General features: G+C 37.6%; 1 protein-coding gene across 1 annotated transcript in view; it reads left to right on the forward strand.

Annotated features, from left to right (window-relative positions):
• The window catches only part of LOC120860250 (multiple PDZ domain protein-like), a 175,350-nt gene that overhangs the window by 126,910 nt on the left and 29,874 nt on the right, over nt 1-18,566 (forward strand). Inside the window, exons 25-32 of the mRNA XM_040236049.1 lie at nt 1,351-1,528; nt 4,314-4,424; nt 9,503-9,601; nt 10,327-10,398; nt 12,680-12,842; nt 14,563-14,759; nt 16,079-16,170; nt 16,383-16,473. Of these exons, the coding sequence (XP_040091983.1) occupies nt 1,351-1,528; nt 4,314-4,424; nt 9,503-9,601; nt 10,327-10,398; nt 12,680-12,842; nt 14,563-14,759; nt 16,079-16,170; nt 16,383-16,473 (1,003 nt within the window). The remainder of the gene's footprint in view (nt 1-1,350; nt 1,529-4,313; nt 4,425-9,502; nt 9,602-10,326; nt 10,399-12,679; nt 12,843-14,562; nt 14,760-16,078; nt 16,171-16,382; nt 16,474-18,566) is intronic.

The following is an 18,566-nucleotide window of genomic DNA, read 5'->3' on the forward strand; positions in this document are numbered from 1 at the left end:
TTATTATTATTTTTAACCATTTGAACCACTTTTAATCTTGTAGGTTAGTGGCATAAAGTGTGTTCACGTTGCTTTGTAACCATCACTGCCATCCATCTCTGGAAATTTTTTGATCTTGCAAAACTAAACTCTGTACCCACTAAATAGTAACCTCTTATTTCCCCCTCCCTGCATCATCTAGCATGGCTGTTCTCCATTAGTCTCTGTGAATTTGACTATTCTAGGTACATTGTATAAGTGGAATCATATAGGATTTGTCCTTTATTTCATTTAGCATAGTGTTCTCAAAGATGATCTATATGTCTTAGCATGTGTCAGAATTTCCTTCCTTTTTAAAGCTGAATATTGTTCCTTTGTATTTATATGCCATTTGTTGATTCATTCATCTATTCATGGGCACTTGGGTTACTTCTACCTTTTGGCTTGTGAGTAATATTTTCTTATTGTGAATTGTGAATAATATTTCTGTGAACATACTATACATGTATGTCTTCAAGACCTTGCTTTGAATTCTTTTGGGTATATACTCAGGAGTGGAATTGCCGGATCATATGTTAATTCTATTTTTAATTTTTTGAGGAATTTCTATACTGTTTTAAGGTAGCAGCTGTAACATTTCACATGGGTACGAACAGTGCACAAGGCTTCTAATTTCTCCATAATTTGTACAATTTCTCCCTGCCAACTTATTTTCTGTTTTATTATTATTATTATTATTTTGCATTAGCCATCTTACTGAGTGTGAGGGGGTATTTCTTAGTAGCTTTTGTTGTTGCCTTGGTCTTCATTGCTGCGCGTGGGCTTTCTCCAGTTGCAGCGAGTGGGGGCTGCTCGCCAGATGCAGTGGGTGGGCTTTTCCTGGCAGTGGCTTCTCTTGTTGCAGGGCATGGGCTCTAGGTGCCTGGGCTTCAGTAGTGGCAGCACGTGGGCTCATAGCAGTGTTGATTCACGTAATGGTTAGTGATATTGAGCATCTTTTTATGTGCTTACAGGACATTTGTCTATCGTCCCCAGAGAAATATCTAGGCAAGTTCTTTGCCCAATTTTGATTGTTTTCTTTTGTTGTTATTATTGAGTTTTAGGGTTCTATGTATATTCTGGATGTTCATCCCTTATCAGATTTGTGGTTTGCAAATATTTTCCCTTTCTTTGGGTTGCTGTTTTACTCACTTGATAGTACTTTTCGATGAAAAAAAGCTTTTACTTTTGCTGACGCTGAGTTTGTCCGGTTTTAATTTGCTGCCTGTGCCTTTGGTGTTATAGCCAAGAAATCATTGCCAAACCCAACTTTTTGAGGCTTTCTCCCTGTACTTTCTTATGAGACTTTAAAATTTTCTTTATTTTTTATAGGGTTGAACTTTGGCGAGAACCAAGCAAATCCTTGGGCATCAGCATTGTTGGTGGACGAGGGATGGGGAGTCGTCTAAGCAATGGTGAAGTGATGAGGGGCATTTTCATCAAACATGTTCTTGAAGATAGTCCAGCTGGCAAAAACGGAACCCTGAAACCTGGAGATAGAATAGTAGAGGTACCCTCCAGTTAGCTTTCTGTGCTAAAATTACTCACATGGGCCATCCTCTTTACCAAGGGGATCATCATCTTTACACTGATGACTCAACACTCAAGTAAAATATGTTTGTTGTTAAAGAATTTCTTTCTTATTTTTTTGTTTTCATCCATAATTTTTATCTTCAGTATATGATGACAGATTATATATATATTGATAGGTGTTTGGAGGTATAACCAACTGTTCTAAAAAATGTTGGTGCTGAGATAAATTACTAAGTTCAGTTAAAAAAACAAAACAAATTTCTTGGGGAATAATTAAATTGTTTAACGTATGTGTACACACACAAAATGTACACATCACAGTTGAACCCTCAAATGAGACGTTATTTCAGGAAATACCTAAATGTTGTTGGATAAGATTTTTTTAAATGAGTCTTTTTGGTTAAGTTTCTTATGCTAATATCCTCATTACCTTTTATAGAAAGGTCTCCCCACCACCCCCACCAACCCAAGTTTGGCTTTTCCTCCATATCATTGCTTTGCCCATTCCCCACTCATCACCGAGGGCTGTGTGTATGAGTATGCACGTGTGCATTGGTATGTATGTGCATGTGTGTACACATTTCGTTATATGTGAGAGACGCATTTGTATCTAATTGTATCTAATCCCTTCATTCAAAGCTAAGTTTAATATTTTGTATCTGCTGTTCTCACAAGTCACTCATCATTTACTCAAAAAGTTTTCCTAGAGCAACTGTTGCATTCCAGGTGCTGTATATAACAGGCTCTGGGGATCCCACGGTAAATAAAACATCCAGCCTGCCTGTCAAGTGGGACAGACCTGATAAGTAATCAGGTCACTTCAGAATAGTGTGATGAATTATTTGACTAACATAAGCATAGTTTTAGTAAATGTGTAGAGGAAGGTCAGCAAATCCTGACCCAGATTTGCTAGGTTGTCAGGAGGTAGAGAGTCAATTAAGAGAGACAACTTCCAAACAAAAACCAACTGATCACTTTGAAATTATGGCAACCATTAGTTTAACTTTGTACAAGTGATTGTCTCTCATTTTCTAAATCCATATAACTTAGACACTACGATGCCTTAATTGTGTAGAAGTTGGTAAGAATCAGCCACAACTTGAACATTGTGGGCATTGATCTATTGTTTATGTACATTGAGGACTGACGAAAGAAGATTGAGATTTGCAAGAAAGCAAGGGCTCTGTCTGGTGGTGTTTCTTTTTTTTTTTTTTCTTCTTACCATTTATAAGGAAGAATGATGGGGGTTTTTCTTCTCTCTTCCTGTATCTTTGCTCTTCATTAAATTATACCTTAGCCCCATGTTAAAGAATTTTTTCTTCATTAGAGTACTACATAAAATTTCTAATTTAAGTTTATCCAAGGCAATTTATTTTATGAGTACTTCACTACTGAATACTTTTGACCTAAGTAGAAAAATTAAGAAATGTTTATAATTATTTTGAGAAAGGATTAATCATACTTTGCACCAAAATATTTTAATGTATCAGTAGAGTTAAACATGTCTTTGAAATTGGAACAAAGTTTTTTTCCGTGTGGTAAAATACTGCTCAGTGGCAGTTTCTTGAATTCAGTTATGTGCAGTGGTCATTTTCAGTAAATAAGAAAGCCTTAGGCCTCTGTGATCCTTGGAATTCTAGAACATGACTCTGCTAAGAATCTCTGACAATGTGTGTAAACGAGAGACATATGAAATATTCCGTGAAAAGTATACAGTTCTTTGGACTTGAGCAAAGATATTTAATTTTCTGTTACATTTTCCCACTAATGAAATATATAGTAAACATATATACTTTTATTTTGCAAAAAGTTAGAAGCCATTTTTAATATGTACTGAAAGAGATTTTGCTATTTCATCTAAGTATCAACCTGAGGGAAATTTTCAATAAAATACAGTGTATAATTCTTTTAAAGTTGATGAAGTTCTTTGCAGAGATCTAATAATTTTATTTTTCAGAATTTTGTGTCTACTCTTATTTTGCTATTTTTATTGTATATATTATTCTCTGTTAATTGGAAATGTTAAAAGTATACCAGTATCCTATAGTTTTTTGGCAAGATTAGCATTTGGCCTTTCAGACTGTTTTCCTTCCTGTTCATGTAGTGCATAAGCTGAGCTAATCATCACCCAGGCAAGCCATGGTCAATAAAAAGTTCCAAAATAACTTTTATTCTTAAGCTATTTATACAAGATTTGCTAACAAGTAAGCACAATTTCTTGGCTTCCAGCTCGTGTCATGTCTATTGCAAAGATTCTTTTGCCAAACAAACCTTACCATAAGCTGATTTTTCTGTACATCATAATTTTGTTTTTAACTTCAAGCTTCCCTAATAGAAATACACAAAGCATCACACAGCCACTTCACAGACCGTTCTGTGATGGCTGGGAAGAAAATTTGTACAGTGACTTTTATGGTGAAAACATTGCTACTAGACAGTTCCCTTATATTATTTCTTTGATGATGCTGATTTGTCAATTTAAAGGAACAACTGGGCAGTGTAAGGGAAGTAGAAGCAGAGCCTTCATTCTAATTGATTATTATTTCAGTTGATTTTTGGAGACATAAATCTGTGTCCAAAAAAAGGGACCAGAAGTCTGCTGGACAGATGAAAAATTCTGGAGCCTCACAAGTAGTCTCAAATATTTTTGATCTGAAAGATTTTTTAGAAGCTTCACCCAGGAATCTCAAAACTCCAAATTGGCAAATTGTTCTGTTGTTCTATAGCTTCTTAAAATGTTAAGCTGAGGCCTTCCATTGCAGGTGGATGGCATGGACCTCAGAGATGCAAGCCATGAACAAGCTGTGGAAGCCATTCGGAAAGCAGGCAACCCTGTAGTCTTTCTGGTACAGAGCATTATAAACAGACCAAGGGTAAGCGAAAACAAAGGGCAAGGTAGGCGCATCCAACAGTGGTCAAATTGGAATCTGACGCATCCAGGGCCAAGTTGCTTCTAGGACCCGAGATCTAGCCTTGAAATCTCAGGAGACTTTTAAAAAGTTTATTTTCCTTTTTTCCCCCATTGAGTTATCCTGAAAATCCTTCTACCATGTATAACAGACACTTGAAGTCTGTTGAAAACACATAAAAGTAGGATTCACTGGTGGCCCATAGGCATCTAGATGGATAGTCATTAGTTTCACTATAGTCATAAAATATGTACGTTGTTAAGAAGGATGTGGTGGAGTTATTCAGGTTGATAGTCTGTGACGTCTAGTCAGGTCTCTGAGAAACTAGAGAGAGTTCGTTTTCTTTATAAATTTAGAATTCCCAGTGTGCAATCTGTGATTTCCTGTGCATGGTCTTTAATGCATCTGTCTATCCTAGTGGACATTAACTTTCCATATGATGGATTTTTTGGTTGGTTGTTTTTGTTTAAGCTGTACGTGTCTATACTCAGAATTTCATACCTGCTGTTTCCCAGCCACTGAATAACTCTGATCACTGTGTAGCCCCTGGGGGACAGAGGCCTATTAATCCATTTTACTGTTGGTTATTACAAGTGAAATGACTTTAAAAGTATTTTAGAAATCTAAGTGCATCCAGTGCATGTTGTTAATGGAGATACTAAGAGAAGCTTTGTATATTTGATATGTTGCCAAAGATGAACATTATGCCAGTAGTTTAAAACTATTTTTTCTATATCTTCTTTATGCCTCAATGAAAAAAAAAATTTTTTTTCCTGTACAGTAGCTCTTAAACATACTGGGCCTTAGAAAGTTCTTGAGATTTACTGAGAAGTTAGCATAGCGTTTCAGGAGTTTCTTAGATGTCCTGAGGCTCATACAGGGTCCACTTCTGGATATAAGAATCTCTGTCATACTGATTCTTTTTGAAATAACTGCATATTAGCTTTTAGGGTTTGTTGTCTTTAAAAAGACAATGTTAACACATGTAAGAAAAGTGAAAAAGATCATCTGAAATTTAAAATGTGTAATTTTATTCATACAATATATTTAATTTTAATTTTTAAAATTAAAATTTAGGATAGTAATGCTCAAGTTATGGAGGAAGCAGCGTAGTAAAAGGTTTTTAGAGATCAGTAAAAGGAACTTTTCAATATTCGGTGCCCTAGGAAACAAAGTGACCAGATTTATCTTGTTGGTTTTTCCTTTTGTTGTCAAGACAGTTGTAGCTCTGGTCTGAGTTCACGCTAAGAAATGAATTAATAGTTCCTAATGTAAGCAGTTATCTTCACATTTGCAGTTTTTAATCATTCGGTTATTTATTGTTAGGAGATAATTATCCATTTAGATAAGAAAATCTGCCAAGTGGTGGGACCAGAACATCCTGCATTCTTTTCAAATGCTGTTCAGTTTGTTTAAATAACTACAGGTCTTTCTACATTTATTTCCATTTGTTGTGTTAAACATAGACACAGCATGATGATGTTAAATGGCTGTTTAAGTTAAGTTAAAGCTGTTTTCTATGTGTGTGGGTGGGTTTTATTCTTCTTTTATTTTTACATTCCAACTTTTGTATCATTTAAGACAGTGCTACAAACTGCTGAGTCGGATTCTCAGATTACTTTTAAATACTAAATTGCAAATATTTCTTTCAATGCCAAGTTTCATTTTCTAAGGAAGATATTTTCTCATGCACCTGGAAAATATCCCCATTTTATTACCTGAGGTATAATGACACCTGATTTATAGTAATATTCCAGAATAAATCTTGCTTAGAATGACATGTGTAGTCAAATGATACATGACAGGGTTTAGGACCTGATACCCTTGGCATACTGAATATTTAAATGGAAGTTATTTGAGAAAAGGCAGGTGCTAGAAGGACTCTGACCTCTCCTTTCTCCCCAGAAGAGGTCATAGACTCTCCTGAGAGATCTTCAGGAGAGGTACATCCTTACCTGCAGATGAGGAGGACCCCTGAGAGGAATCTGAATGAACAGGCCTTGCTAAGTTTTCCCCAGTTAAATATGCTTAGCTCATGCTGTTTTGTCCTGTTTTGTCCTCATGCTGTTTTCTCCAACTTTCTACTCTTCATCAGACCTCCTATAAAAGCACTTGGACATAACCTTTTCTTCTGGTCATTTCCCAGTGGAGGCTCTATGTCACACAGAGCTTAGGTTACGTCAATATGCATGTTTCTTTCTCATTAATTTGTTGTTACAGAGATCCAACATCTCTTTCCTCCTCTACAGTAAAATTTTGCTTTGGGAAATGAGAAAAAAAATTGTTTTTAAAATGAGATATTGGGCTTCCCAGGTGGTGCTAGTAGTAAAGAACCCTCCTGCAAATGCAGAAGACATGAGAGATGCAGGTGCAATCCCTGGGTCCAGAAGATCCCCTGGAGGAGGGCATGGCAGCCACTCCAGTATTCTTGCCTGGAGAATCCCATGGACAGTGGAGCCTGGCAGGCTTCAGTTCCTAGGGTTGCAAAGAGTTGGATATGACTGTAGTGACTAGGACTTCCCCAATAGCTTAGTGGGTAAAGAATTTGTCTGCAATGCATGTAGATGCGGGTTCGATCCCTGGGTTGGGAAGATCCTCTGGAGAAGGAAACGGCTATCCCTTCCAGTATCCTTGCCTGAAAAATCCCATGGACAGAGAGCCTAGCAGGCTACAGTTCATGGGGTCACAAGAGTTGGACACAACTTAGTATGCACACCTTAGCTCAGTACAACAAAATGAGATATATTTAGTTTTCAGTAATTTACTTATCTGTGGAAATAGTCACGTCTCCAGGAATCTACAGGGAAAAGTATCATAAATACCTCAGAGTCTCTTGGGCTTCTGTGGTGGCTCAGTGGTGAAGAATCTGCCTGCCCGTGCAGGAGACATGGGTTTGATCCCTGGGTTGGGAAGATCCTCTGGAGGAGGAGATAGCAACCCACCCCAGTATTCTTGCCTGGAGAGTCCCATGGACAGAAAGGCTTAGCAGGCTACAGCCCATTGGGTCGGTCTCAGAGTTGGACACAACTTAGTGACCAAACAAGAGTCTCTTAATGGTAAATGTTTTATTTGTGAATGTAATAAAGCATCAAGAAAATCTTGTACATAGACTAAAAGCTAGTCAGTCTTTTTAGCTCTTCAGCTGTTCAAGAATTAGAACTTCCCAGAACTAACCTCGATAATTCCACTGGTATGACAGTTCACAATTCAGTCTGACCACATCGTCATATTAAGGGGTGGGCCCCACTAATTTGGGCCAGAGGATGATTTTTCTTTCCTGTTCTTCTTAGTTAATAACATTTCCATTTTTATCAGCCCTTGGAACTATAAACACAAGTTTTGTCATTGATTTTTTAATGAGAAATACACTCGCCCTATAAATCCTTCCCTAATAATAGAATGTTCTGCTATTTCATGTGCTGTGCTCATCCTGTACTTTTATATTCTCCTTTCAGGGCCAAATTCTAATCCTATGTGAGCCGCAAGTTAAAAAAGCAAAAAGCAAAGCCAAACAAAAAAAAACAGAGCTTTTTTCAAATATTTCATTTCTTGTCATCATTATTTTGATTCATCTTGTTTTACAGAATTATAAAGGAAATGTAAAACTGTACAATTCCATGTATGAGGATTAGAAATAATCTGCCTTCTATAACATTGAGTTCTTTTGCCTAGGATGTGTTCTTAATCTCTGCCTGGTCATTTCTTCCACCTTAATAAATGGTCTTTTTTTTTTTTTTTTTTTGCATTTGTGATCTTCCCTTTTGTAAAGCAGGAGTTGACATTTTAAATTGAAAAGCAGAGGGAAAGTTGAGATGAGCAGAAATGTCAGCGTGCCCATTTCTTTTGCCCATCTTCCTTCTGTAGGAAAAAAACTTTGTAGGAAGAGCAGATTGAAAGGGTGATGTGGCATAAGCTTTAATATAGCCGTACTGAGTGAGGGTACTCTTTGTGGAGTGCAGGGTGGTGTCACATGACAACCTCTTCCTACTCTCGATGCTTGCCAGTAGGGCTTTTTTATAGAGAGAAGTAACACAAACAGTTAATTAGAGCCAAACTGAATTTTAAATGTCTGCAATTTCCTCTGAAAGATATAGTCAATAAAAGAAAAAGTAGTGTGAAAAAAAATTTATTGTGCTAAGGAAATTACTTTTTTTTACTATGAAAATGCTACATTCTCTTTGGCAGTCATCCTGCCTGTGATATGTATATTTCAACTCCAGTAGTTCAAGCTCAGGACATATCAGGCAAGCCACAAAACCTATGTGAACACTCTAAGGCAGGACTTCACCTATTACCCAAACCTCATAAATTCCCCAATAAAATGGAAACTTTTATAGGAAATTAAAAATAGCCATCTGTCTATATTTTGTGATGTTCCTAGCACCACAAAAAGTGGGCAGATAGAGAACAACACTGTAGGAAGTGGTTCATTTCTTTAAAAATTATTGATTTCCTTGTTTAAATAATACTATTGATTGAAGCAACCTTAAAACCTAATCAAGGTATAAAAAGACCCCTAACTGAGAAACAAAATAACACAACACTGAAGATTACCAGTGGACTAGAAGACACATGTTTAATTTGCATTCTGCAACTGATAGACTCTTATTTTTGTTTTTTTTTTTAAACCAAAAGAGCATAATTTGCTTCTAAGTATAAATAAAAAACCATTTATGGTTTTTAATACTGAAGCATGTTTACTGATATGCATGGAACATATGTTAATAAAAGTGGGTGAAATATATAGGCTTATCTGTCGGCAATAATGACAACGTTCAGTGAAAATGAAAGAAATTTGGGGCCAGTTTGATAGACTTGCTTCCTTATGTGTTTTGTGGCCAGATTTAGATTTGAGTGTGGATTCAGGTTGCTCTAGGAAACACTTAGTTCTAGACTGTTTTATAAGATGTTGTTATTAATGATGAAATCTGATAGGATCTGATGTCACATAGTTATTTAAATCAGTAATTACTTTGTCCTTATAATGGAGTTGTTTTAAATACATTTCTCTTGCGCTCAGCGCCTCTTATGTTTCCTTTTAGAAATCCCCTTTGCCTTCCTTGCCGCACAACCTTTACCCTAAGTACAAGTTCAGCAGCACTAACCCATTTGCTGATTCTCTACAGTTCAACGCTGACAAGGTTGGATAATGACCATTGTCTTGCCATTGCCTTTTTCCAATGTTTTGTTCTTTGTTGCTACTGTGCATTTGTCCCAGTTCAGTGTTGACTGAATTTGGGCAAGGAAAAAAAACAACTGTGTGTTTGGAGTGGGCATGCAAATCCTTTCTTAAGCACATTTTCTTGCCAGAACCTATTCATTTTTACAGCTGAAATTAGATGGCCCTTTTGAAGAGTCAGGGAAATCGTGAGTCCACTGCCCTTCTTATATTTTGGTGTGAATTGAATTTTCAGATATATAAATTTTTGTTAGTTGCAAAATATATAAGCTACTTTCATACATAATTTCTCTAAAAACCTTGTATTGATTTAAGTCCTTCTTAGACTTATACAAGGTGGTCCTAAAAGCTCTTCCTTAGTTAATCAGCCCACACATAATTGTGTATGTGCAGGAATCTGTTGAATATTCATAAAGGATATCCATATAAATGCCTGATCAGGAAGCAGGGAACTGTTTCAACATTTGTAAATCTGTACTTGGATTTGTCATATTCTGATGAAATTATAAATCCAAAAATGAAACAAAAACGAGAATTTGTATACTATAATTTGATTGTGAAAGGAGAAAAGCTGTTAACAGTTTTTTTCAGGAAGCATTTTATGAATATTCATTGGATTTTCATGTTATTGTAATACAGATAATCAAAGATGCTGTATCTGAAGGAATATGTTTTCTGTTACTGTAGGCATTACAGAAATCAAGTAGAGTTCTCTTCCGTTGTTCCCCAACTAATCCTTTTGCTCCCACACCATTTAAGGTTTGTCTTAGTGTGAAATTCTCACGAGTCAGTGAGTGTGTTACAGTGTGCTATGCGTGTACATTATACTTGTGTGCATACATGGCATGGAGTGACGGAGTGATTTCAAGTACACTGCATTTTTGCCAGCGAGGGCTGAATGGTCTTTGTTAAAGAATTGTGTTTTTGTGGATAAATTTTTAGAAGTGTCAACAGCAAGCTAAATTCCACAGTCTCAGTAAGAATGAGAGTATCAGGCCTAACAAAACAGAACACTTTTCCTTTTTAGTAAATGCAGGCTTATATTGGCTTTATGATTAACCAGCTATGTTAGGGCAGCATTTGAGTTTATTCACAGTATGAAAATATTCTGCCTAAGTAAGATCCTGAATAGTTTTTAGGCAAGCAAGTTTTGTTAGTTCATTTGTTTCTAAGGAAAATAACAGCTCAGGAAAGTTATGCAGAGAGTAAGATCTATAAAATTTGCATCTGTAAATTTATTAAAATTATGGCAATTTTAAGTTAGACTTGATTCTACTTTTTGAAAATGAAATGAGTTTAATTCATGCTTCTCAAATTTTCCATTGTTGGTAAATTTTAAAAAGAATTTTAATGAGAAGAATTCTAAATTACATGTTTTTCCCTATCTTAGTATCATTACTGACCCTTCTGGATCAAATGAAGTTTTTTATTTGTTCTTATGTATTTGTACATTGCTTTTTTGAAAGTTTTATGGCACAGTACTTGGGAAGATAACAGGATTCTGTTGGCACTAATAATTTTTATCTGTTTGACCAATGGTATGTAAACTAAGCATTTTAAATACAGCAGATTCTGTGACTTGAAAATCTGTTGCCCATCCATTAGTGGCTGTCAATCAGCTCACCTCTGCTTTGCCAGAAAAATAAAAATTCATATTTACCCAGACTGTTTTGGGGGCAGCTTAGACTCCTGAAGTAGTGTCTGAATCATCAAAGAAAGATCATATTCAGCACTCTGTGGTTTTACTTTTAGATGTATTTTGACTCTTAACACCATTGAATAATTTCTGAGTATTTGTACATTCCATTCATTTAGTGTATTCTGTAAGAAGTACTATTAATCACATTTTTTTCCAGATATACACATGTAGAATAAAACGAGGCATATCAGAGGGATTTTTGTATAGGGAAAAAAAAACAGTAAAATAGACAAAGAAGGAGAAATGTAGGCTCAAGGCATCAGGGACAGCCTGACAACGGGTTCGAACTTTAACTGGGTGTCTGTGACCCTTGATTTAGGTACTCTGTGTCTTACTGTAGAAACTGGAGGAGAAAACATGATACACTGGAAAGTGCATTGGGTTAGGTTAGAAATTAAGCAAAGAGAAGTCTAGTTTCGCTAGGTTATTCTGAACAAAATCTTTCGCTTCTCATGGCCTTGGCCTTTAATCTGTACATGAATAAAATGGACTCAGTGACATAAAGATGTTTCTAGCCCTAATCTGCTTGAGAATCTATAATGTAAAACCTTGACCCATTATGTTTCAGTTAAGAAAAGGAAAGAACCCGATGATATCAAATCCCCCCCCCTTTTTTTTTTTAAATTAAGACTTGTAGACTTAAGTGACAGCAAACATACCAACCAAGCTTTGGGTTTTTATGAAGTATTCAACCCTGTTTTTCCATTTATGTGTAGGGCTGCCTTGGCAAGCGGATGGTGGTTTTGTCCCTTAAAACCAGCCCCTCAGCTCTGAATCTGTGTGCTCTTTGCTAACAAGCAGTCACCCTGGTAGAGGGTCCTGCATGTGCAGTGCTTATTTCATGAATTTGTTGAGTCATGTGGAGAGAGGATTCAGGTAGCAATAAAAATGTTTATATATAATCTCACTAACAAGCTTTCAACTGCTTTGTTCGATTACATGATTAACATTGTTAGTTTGTTTCCAATTTCTTGGAAGACTTTTTTAGACTTCCACAATCTTGTCTAGATGAATTTTGAATGAGATTTTTTTTCCCTAAAACACGAAATTTGTACAACTTTTCCATCTTCAGTTATTTAAGCCTGCAAATTGAGTAATTCTTCACCTTAAAATACCATGTAGTTGTTTAATGGATCGTGCTCTGAACATACTGATTTGTTTAGTGTATTTAAGCTTTACCTGAATCCTGTCTGCCATTTTTATATATGTGTATTTTCCCATTATTTAATATGTTAGATATTTTAAAGCTAGCAGTTTTGTTTTTGATGTTGCAGTCTTCTTTTCCTTGAGTTTTCCTTCCTTAGACTGCACATACCCACTGCATTCTGCTTGTCCCCACAGGTGCCCAGTCAGTCAGATTCGGAGCCAGAAAAGCCTCCTCTGTGCCACTCGCCTCTACCCCTGCCTCCATTGTTGGCAGAAATGAGTGGGGATCACGCTCTGTCATCTGCAAATGAAGCCTCAGAAGATGTGGATGAAGAGGATGAGTTTGGTTACAGCTGGAGTAAGTTGTCTGTTTCAAATGCATTGACTTGTAAGAGGTATCAAATTGTTCATAGCTCTGTTTCTCTCAAGGCTTATGCCCCAGATGGGTAAATACATTTCATCTTCTGTTACACATAATGCAGTTTTGTGTAGGAAAAAAACTAATGTTTGTTGTACTTGAGTATAACACACATTCCTGAGGCATGAAATCACATTCTTCTGTTTTGTAAATCTGCAACCCTGTTCAAACCCGCTTTGCATTTTTCTGCAAGTTGAGGTGGTCAAGGCACTCTTTCAGCAGCTGTCCTGGACCGCCCTCTCATGGTCTCCAACAGAGCATCACCCATTTTAGGCCTCAGATTCCTCATTATAAAATGTATTTGTTGTTGCTATTTAAACAGCCTGGAATTTAAGTATTTCTGTACTAACATGGTAACATAGTGTAAGTGTTGAGATGAAAAACTTGGGGCATTTGGCAAGTTGTTTAATGACCTCTAAGTTGCAGCGTGCTGGTTATTCCTCTTTTAAAATGCACTTTCTGCCTCAGGTTGCTAAGGGTTAATTAGATAATGTCTGAGCACAATGCCTGACGCACAGGAATCATTTGAAGGCAATTATTGATAGAATCATGGGAGTGTCTCTGTTTCCTAATGAAATAAGCCATTTTACAGAGATTAGACCAAAGTTATGTGTCAGTGCTTTAAAAAGTTTCATTTAAAAAAGTGTAATTGTTTTCCTTAAGAATACTGTGGTATGTGCTTTGGGGAAGTACGAAGTATAAAATTTGTACTGCTAGATTCTGGAAGGAATCAGAAAATGGCAGTTTATGAAATTGATGCAATTAAGAATTAATACAGAATGCATGACATTAACCCTTTAGTAAGATTTTCTAAGCGATGATTTGTAAAGTTTGCAGTTTTCTTAGTCTTATTTCTAATGAAATTAGAATATTTTGCTAATCCATCAAACTGGCCAGAATGTACTCTGAGGAAAACATGAAATGGAATGTTTCAGTTACCTATTATCATATTCCCAAACACTCCAAAACTTAATGGCTCAAGAAAGCAGGTTATTAGTTCCCTCACGTGCCTGGTGGTAAGTGTTAGCCACTGGCTGGTTGTTCATCTGGGCCTGGGACACCTACCAGATTACAGAATAAACTCTACCTTTTGAACATGGGAGATGGGAGATACGAAAGGTCTCATTTAATGAGAACAGGTACGTCCATGTGTCTTGGTTGGATGGCTCTGTGCAATAAGAAGACCCATTCCATCTAATCTGGATCTGTGTACCAAGCACCACCCAGCATGATGCAATGTGCAGTGTCTGTGTTGCTGTGGGAGAAAAGTTTCCCCTGACTAGGGAAGACAAATCCTCTAGATGTTCTTTTCTCTGCAAATGATAAAGTAACTTTCTGTTTTAATCACAGTCTTTGGAGAGCTTATTCATGTTATCACATGATTACTTCTTTGGGTCTGCTCACCTCAGGTAAACTGATTAGTCAGACACTGTACTCTCTGCATCCTAGGGGGAGAAAAGCTACTCAAAATTTGGGTGCTCTAGGAAACCAGTCTTGACGCCCAGGAGGCCAGTCTGTTTAGCTTCCCTTAACCGCTAAGAATTATATTTTGGTACAGTCCTGGCCTTATAATGCCATTCTCAGTAACCGTCCAGAGTAAAGCATTTGGCTGTGAATTATCTCTTACTCCCTGTGGATTTTTTGTTCTTGTTGTGTGCAGAAAATATCAGAGAACGTTATGGAACCCTCACAGGCGAGCTCCATATGATCGAACTAGAGAAAGGTCGTAGTGGTTTGGGTCTGAGTCTTGCTGGGAACAAAGACCGATCGAGGATGAGTGTTTTTATAGTGGGGATTGATCCAAATGGAGCAGCTGGCAAAGATGGTCAACTGCAGATTGCAGATGAGCTTCTAGAGGTAAGTTCTTATGGCAAACACTGCATTTACTCCCGCTGAGTTGGTGTGACGGAGCCATCAGTTTCCAGAAAACCCACCTGGGTCTCATATGGTGACTGAGAAAACTATCACTCACCTAATAACAAAGATGCATTGCAGCAAATTTGGCTCGAGACCAAATCTCTACTAAGTACCACCCATGTTCCCATTAACTTCCATTAAAGGTTGTGACTGTATAGCACCAGAAAAAATTTTTGCCCCAAGACAGTAATAAAGATCACACTTCAAAAACAGGTTTTTGTGTGTGCTGCATTTTTATTAGGAGCTTTTGAAAAACCAAATGACCAGTCATTCCCCTGTAATGAGACTGATCCTGGACCTTCTAGAAGTTGAATCCCTCATGGTAGACTTGATGGGGGTGGATTGTTGTGGGGTTGAATTTAAGGCTAAAAAACATTAACAGTAATTCAGCCCACCAAGCAAAATAAACTTGCGGACTATACTTTTGTAGTGTTTAGAATTGTGTTTGTTTGATTTTTTGTCCTTGCCTCCTATAGGCTGGGATCCACGTGTCTTTACACTGCTTTAGCACATTTTCCCATGCCTCCTGTGTTTCCCTCTTCGCTGGGAAGGCTCAGTCAGCAGGAGCTAACTGACAGGATAACTGGCAGTTTCCACTAGGTAGTGTGCTGCCTAAGCACCTTCCACTGCCTGAAGCCTGAATATACCAGCACTGCTTCTCCCAGTGGCCTACCCTCAGGCCTTGAGTTCTGACATTAACTGTGAACTGTGATAGTCAGGCCTTCCCAGGATGATCTGTGCTGATCACAGATGCCTCTGCAGAGCCCTTGCTTGTACAGAGTACTCTAGAAGCTTGTTGCCTGCCTGGATACTCTCCTGTAGTCAGTCCAAGTGATGCCTCGTTAGTCCATGGAGATCAGACTACATGCATGGAATTTTAATGTTAGTTTTCAACATGAGCTTTTTCTTAACTCAGCATCAAAGTCAGGTTCATGTTCTGGGAAAGAAAATGTATGTACTATTTTAAAGGAAGAAAAAAAAATATGCTTTTCATTAGATTGTTGTTGTTTAGTTGCCAAGTTCTATCTCACTCTGACTGTACCCTGCCAGGCTCCTCTGTCCATGAGATTGTTCAGGCAAGAATACTGGAATGGGTTGCCATTTCCTTCTCGGGGGAATCTTCCCAACCCAGAAGATCAAACATTGGCAGGCATATTCTTTACTACTGCACCACCAGCGAAATCATTTTCATTAGAAAGAAGATAAAAATTTGTGAAATTAAAATTCTGGGCTCAATTAGTGATATTTATTTCTCATAGATCAATGGTCAAATTTTATATGGAAGAAGTCATCAGAATGCTTCATCAATCATCAAATGTGCCCCTTCTAAAGTAAAAATAATTTTTATCAGGTGAGCATTTTCTTTTCCTTGTTTATAAATATTTTTCCTTAGCCGTTCAATTCTGATTCTTTTGAATAAAAATGAAATATATATGATAGTGTAAGTGTTATAGTTCCAAGTCTTTGTGGCTACAGAATTTTGTCTACTAATCTGAGTCTTCAAGCTAAAGAATGAAAATAGTATGAATGATCATATTACAGGTTAGTGCTTTTTTCCTTTAGAAATAAAGATGCAGTGAGTCAGATGGCTGTTTGTCCTGGGCATACAGTGGAACCCTCGCCTGCTACGTCGGAGAATCTTCAAAATAAGGAGGTTTGTAGCTTATATTTGTTTCTCTGGGAAGCTTTAGTTTATGCCTCACTTATTAATTTAGCTAACAATTATAGAGCCCTTTCAGGGATATAAGAGAGAAGTAAATTTCTTGATCCTCTTGATCCCCAATATGTTTATAGCCTAGTTTATGGAACACTCATGTAAATAAGCACTGCTTACATGAAGCCTAGTAGTAGAGCCTGTCAAGGGAATAATGAAGGTAGAACAGCAGTTGACAGTGTTACCTCTGGGGAGAGAATGCGAACACAGGGGAGGTCACACATGAAGTGTACACTGAAAGTAGATGTCTTGGGGGCCATAAACATTGCAAGCAGAGGACATGGATTGAGGGATGGGCTGGAGGCTCTGGAAAATGCAGAGAATTGATAACTGCAGAGCCCTGCTGAACAGTGGGAGGCGGGGAACAGGTAGGGTTGGATCATGAAGATCACCATGCAGACCTTATCTTTTAGGCTATATCTTTGCAGACTCAAAGAATGAAGATTATTTTTAAGAACTCTGGAAATGGTACAGAGAAAAATCACAGGTTGCAGGACAGAGAAGTTAAGTTGAAGGGAGTAAGAGAATTAAAATAATTCACGGGATAGATATGGAGGACCTGAACTAATGCCCAAAAATAAAAGAGAGAGAGAGAAGAAATGGTTGTGTCAGGTTTTTAGAACCCAAATAGATATCACTTCATCCCTAATTAAATATATTCAGTGAGGAAAAATGACTGATTGAGAATGTATTCATCCAACAGATATATTCACTTACACCAGGTACCATTTGAGAGCTGAGATTGCATAGGAAACAGAATGAAACAGACAAGATGTACCAGGCTTCCAGATGTCTGATTTGGTGACTTAATAGATGGTTAACTTTTATCAGAATAGAAAAAGTGAAAAAAGAGAAGCAGGTATTTATTTAAAAATAGAGAACTTTCTCTCTGAGGCAGCTTAAGAACGAGGTGTCTGTTGGAAAGCCTGGTAGAAGTGTTCACAGAGACGTTTGGTCTGAAGTTTAGAGATGAATGCCCATAGATGGCAGCTTGGGAGCCATGGGAGCTCAGGCTCTGTCTGTGGAGGATAGTTAGAAAAGATGAGAGCTGAGGTCAGAATTGTGTGATATCAGTTGTAAGGAGAATTGACAGGTCCAAAAAAGAACCAGGTGGGTCGGTCGCACAGCAGCTGAGGAGGGCCCCATTGAGAAAGGGTGTATATATGGCACAGCCTTGAATGCTGCGGGGAACTCAACTGAGAAGGTGAATAAAGAGGGTTCATTGTATTTGCCAACTAGAAGATTATTAGTGATTTTGATAAAGCAAATGGTGGATAAGAAATTTAGGAAAGAAAAGGCAATGGCCAGAGGATGACACAAATTTAAGAGTTTTGGTGAAAGTTTTTTGTGTTTACTTTGTGTAGAGTGAGTAAAAGGAGATAGAGAATGAAAACTTAAAATTAGAGGAAGCATGATACTATCAGTGGAAAAGGTGTAGAATTGGAAACACTCTTCCCTGCTACTGCTGCTCCTAAGTCGCGTCAGTCGTGTCCGACTCTGTGTGACCCCATAGAAGGCAGCCCACCAGGCTCCCCCGTCCCTGGGATTCTCCAGGCAAGAACACTGGAGTGGGTTGCCATTTCCTTCTCCAGTGCATGAAAGTGGAAAATGAACGTGAAGTTGCTCAGTTATGTCGACTCCTAGTGACCCCATGGACCGCAGCCCACCAGGCTCCTCCATCCATGGGATTTCCCAGGCAAGAGCACTGCTGTAGGGTGCCAACTCTTCCCTAAATTAATATCTAAACATTAGGCTTTTCTGTACGCAAGATGCACAAATCATTGTCTCATGCTGGTGAACTGACTCACTGATCATAATGGGGAACTGAGTGAATCAAGTGGTTTTTCAAGATTGTAAAGGAGAAAATTTTATTTTCATATGAGTTGTACCAAAAATGTCCATCAAGAAAATGGATTATAATAACTTTCAGGTAAAACATTTAATAGCTCCTACATCCACTTGATGTCTAGCACAGCAAAACAGTGAGTGGTGCCTCTGCTGGCATTCTGTATGTTAGTGCTTGCACTGTTCGG

The sequence above is a fragment of the Oryx dammah genome, unplaced genomic scaffold, assembly GCF_014754425.2.
Source record: "Oryx dammah isolate SB20612 unplaced genomic scaffold, SCBI_Odam_1.1 HiC_scaffold_11050, whole genome shotgun sequence".
Classification (NCBI taxonomy): Eukaryota; Metazoa; Chordata; class Mammalia; order Artiodactyla; family Bovidae; genus Oryx; species Oryx dammah.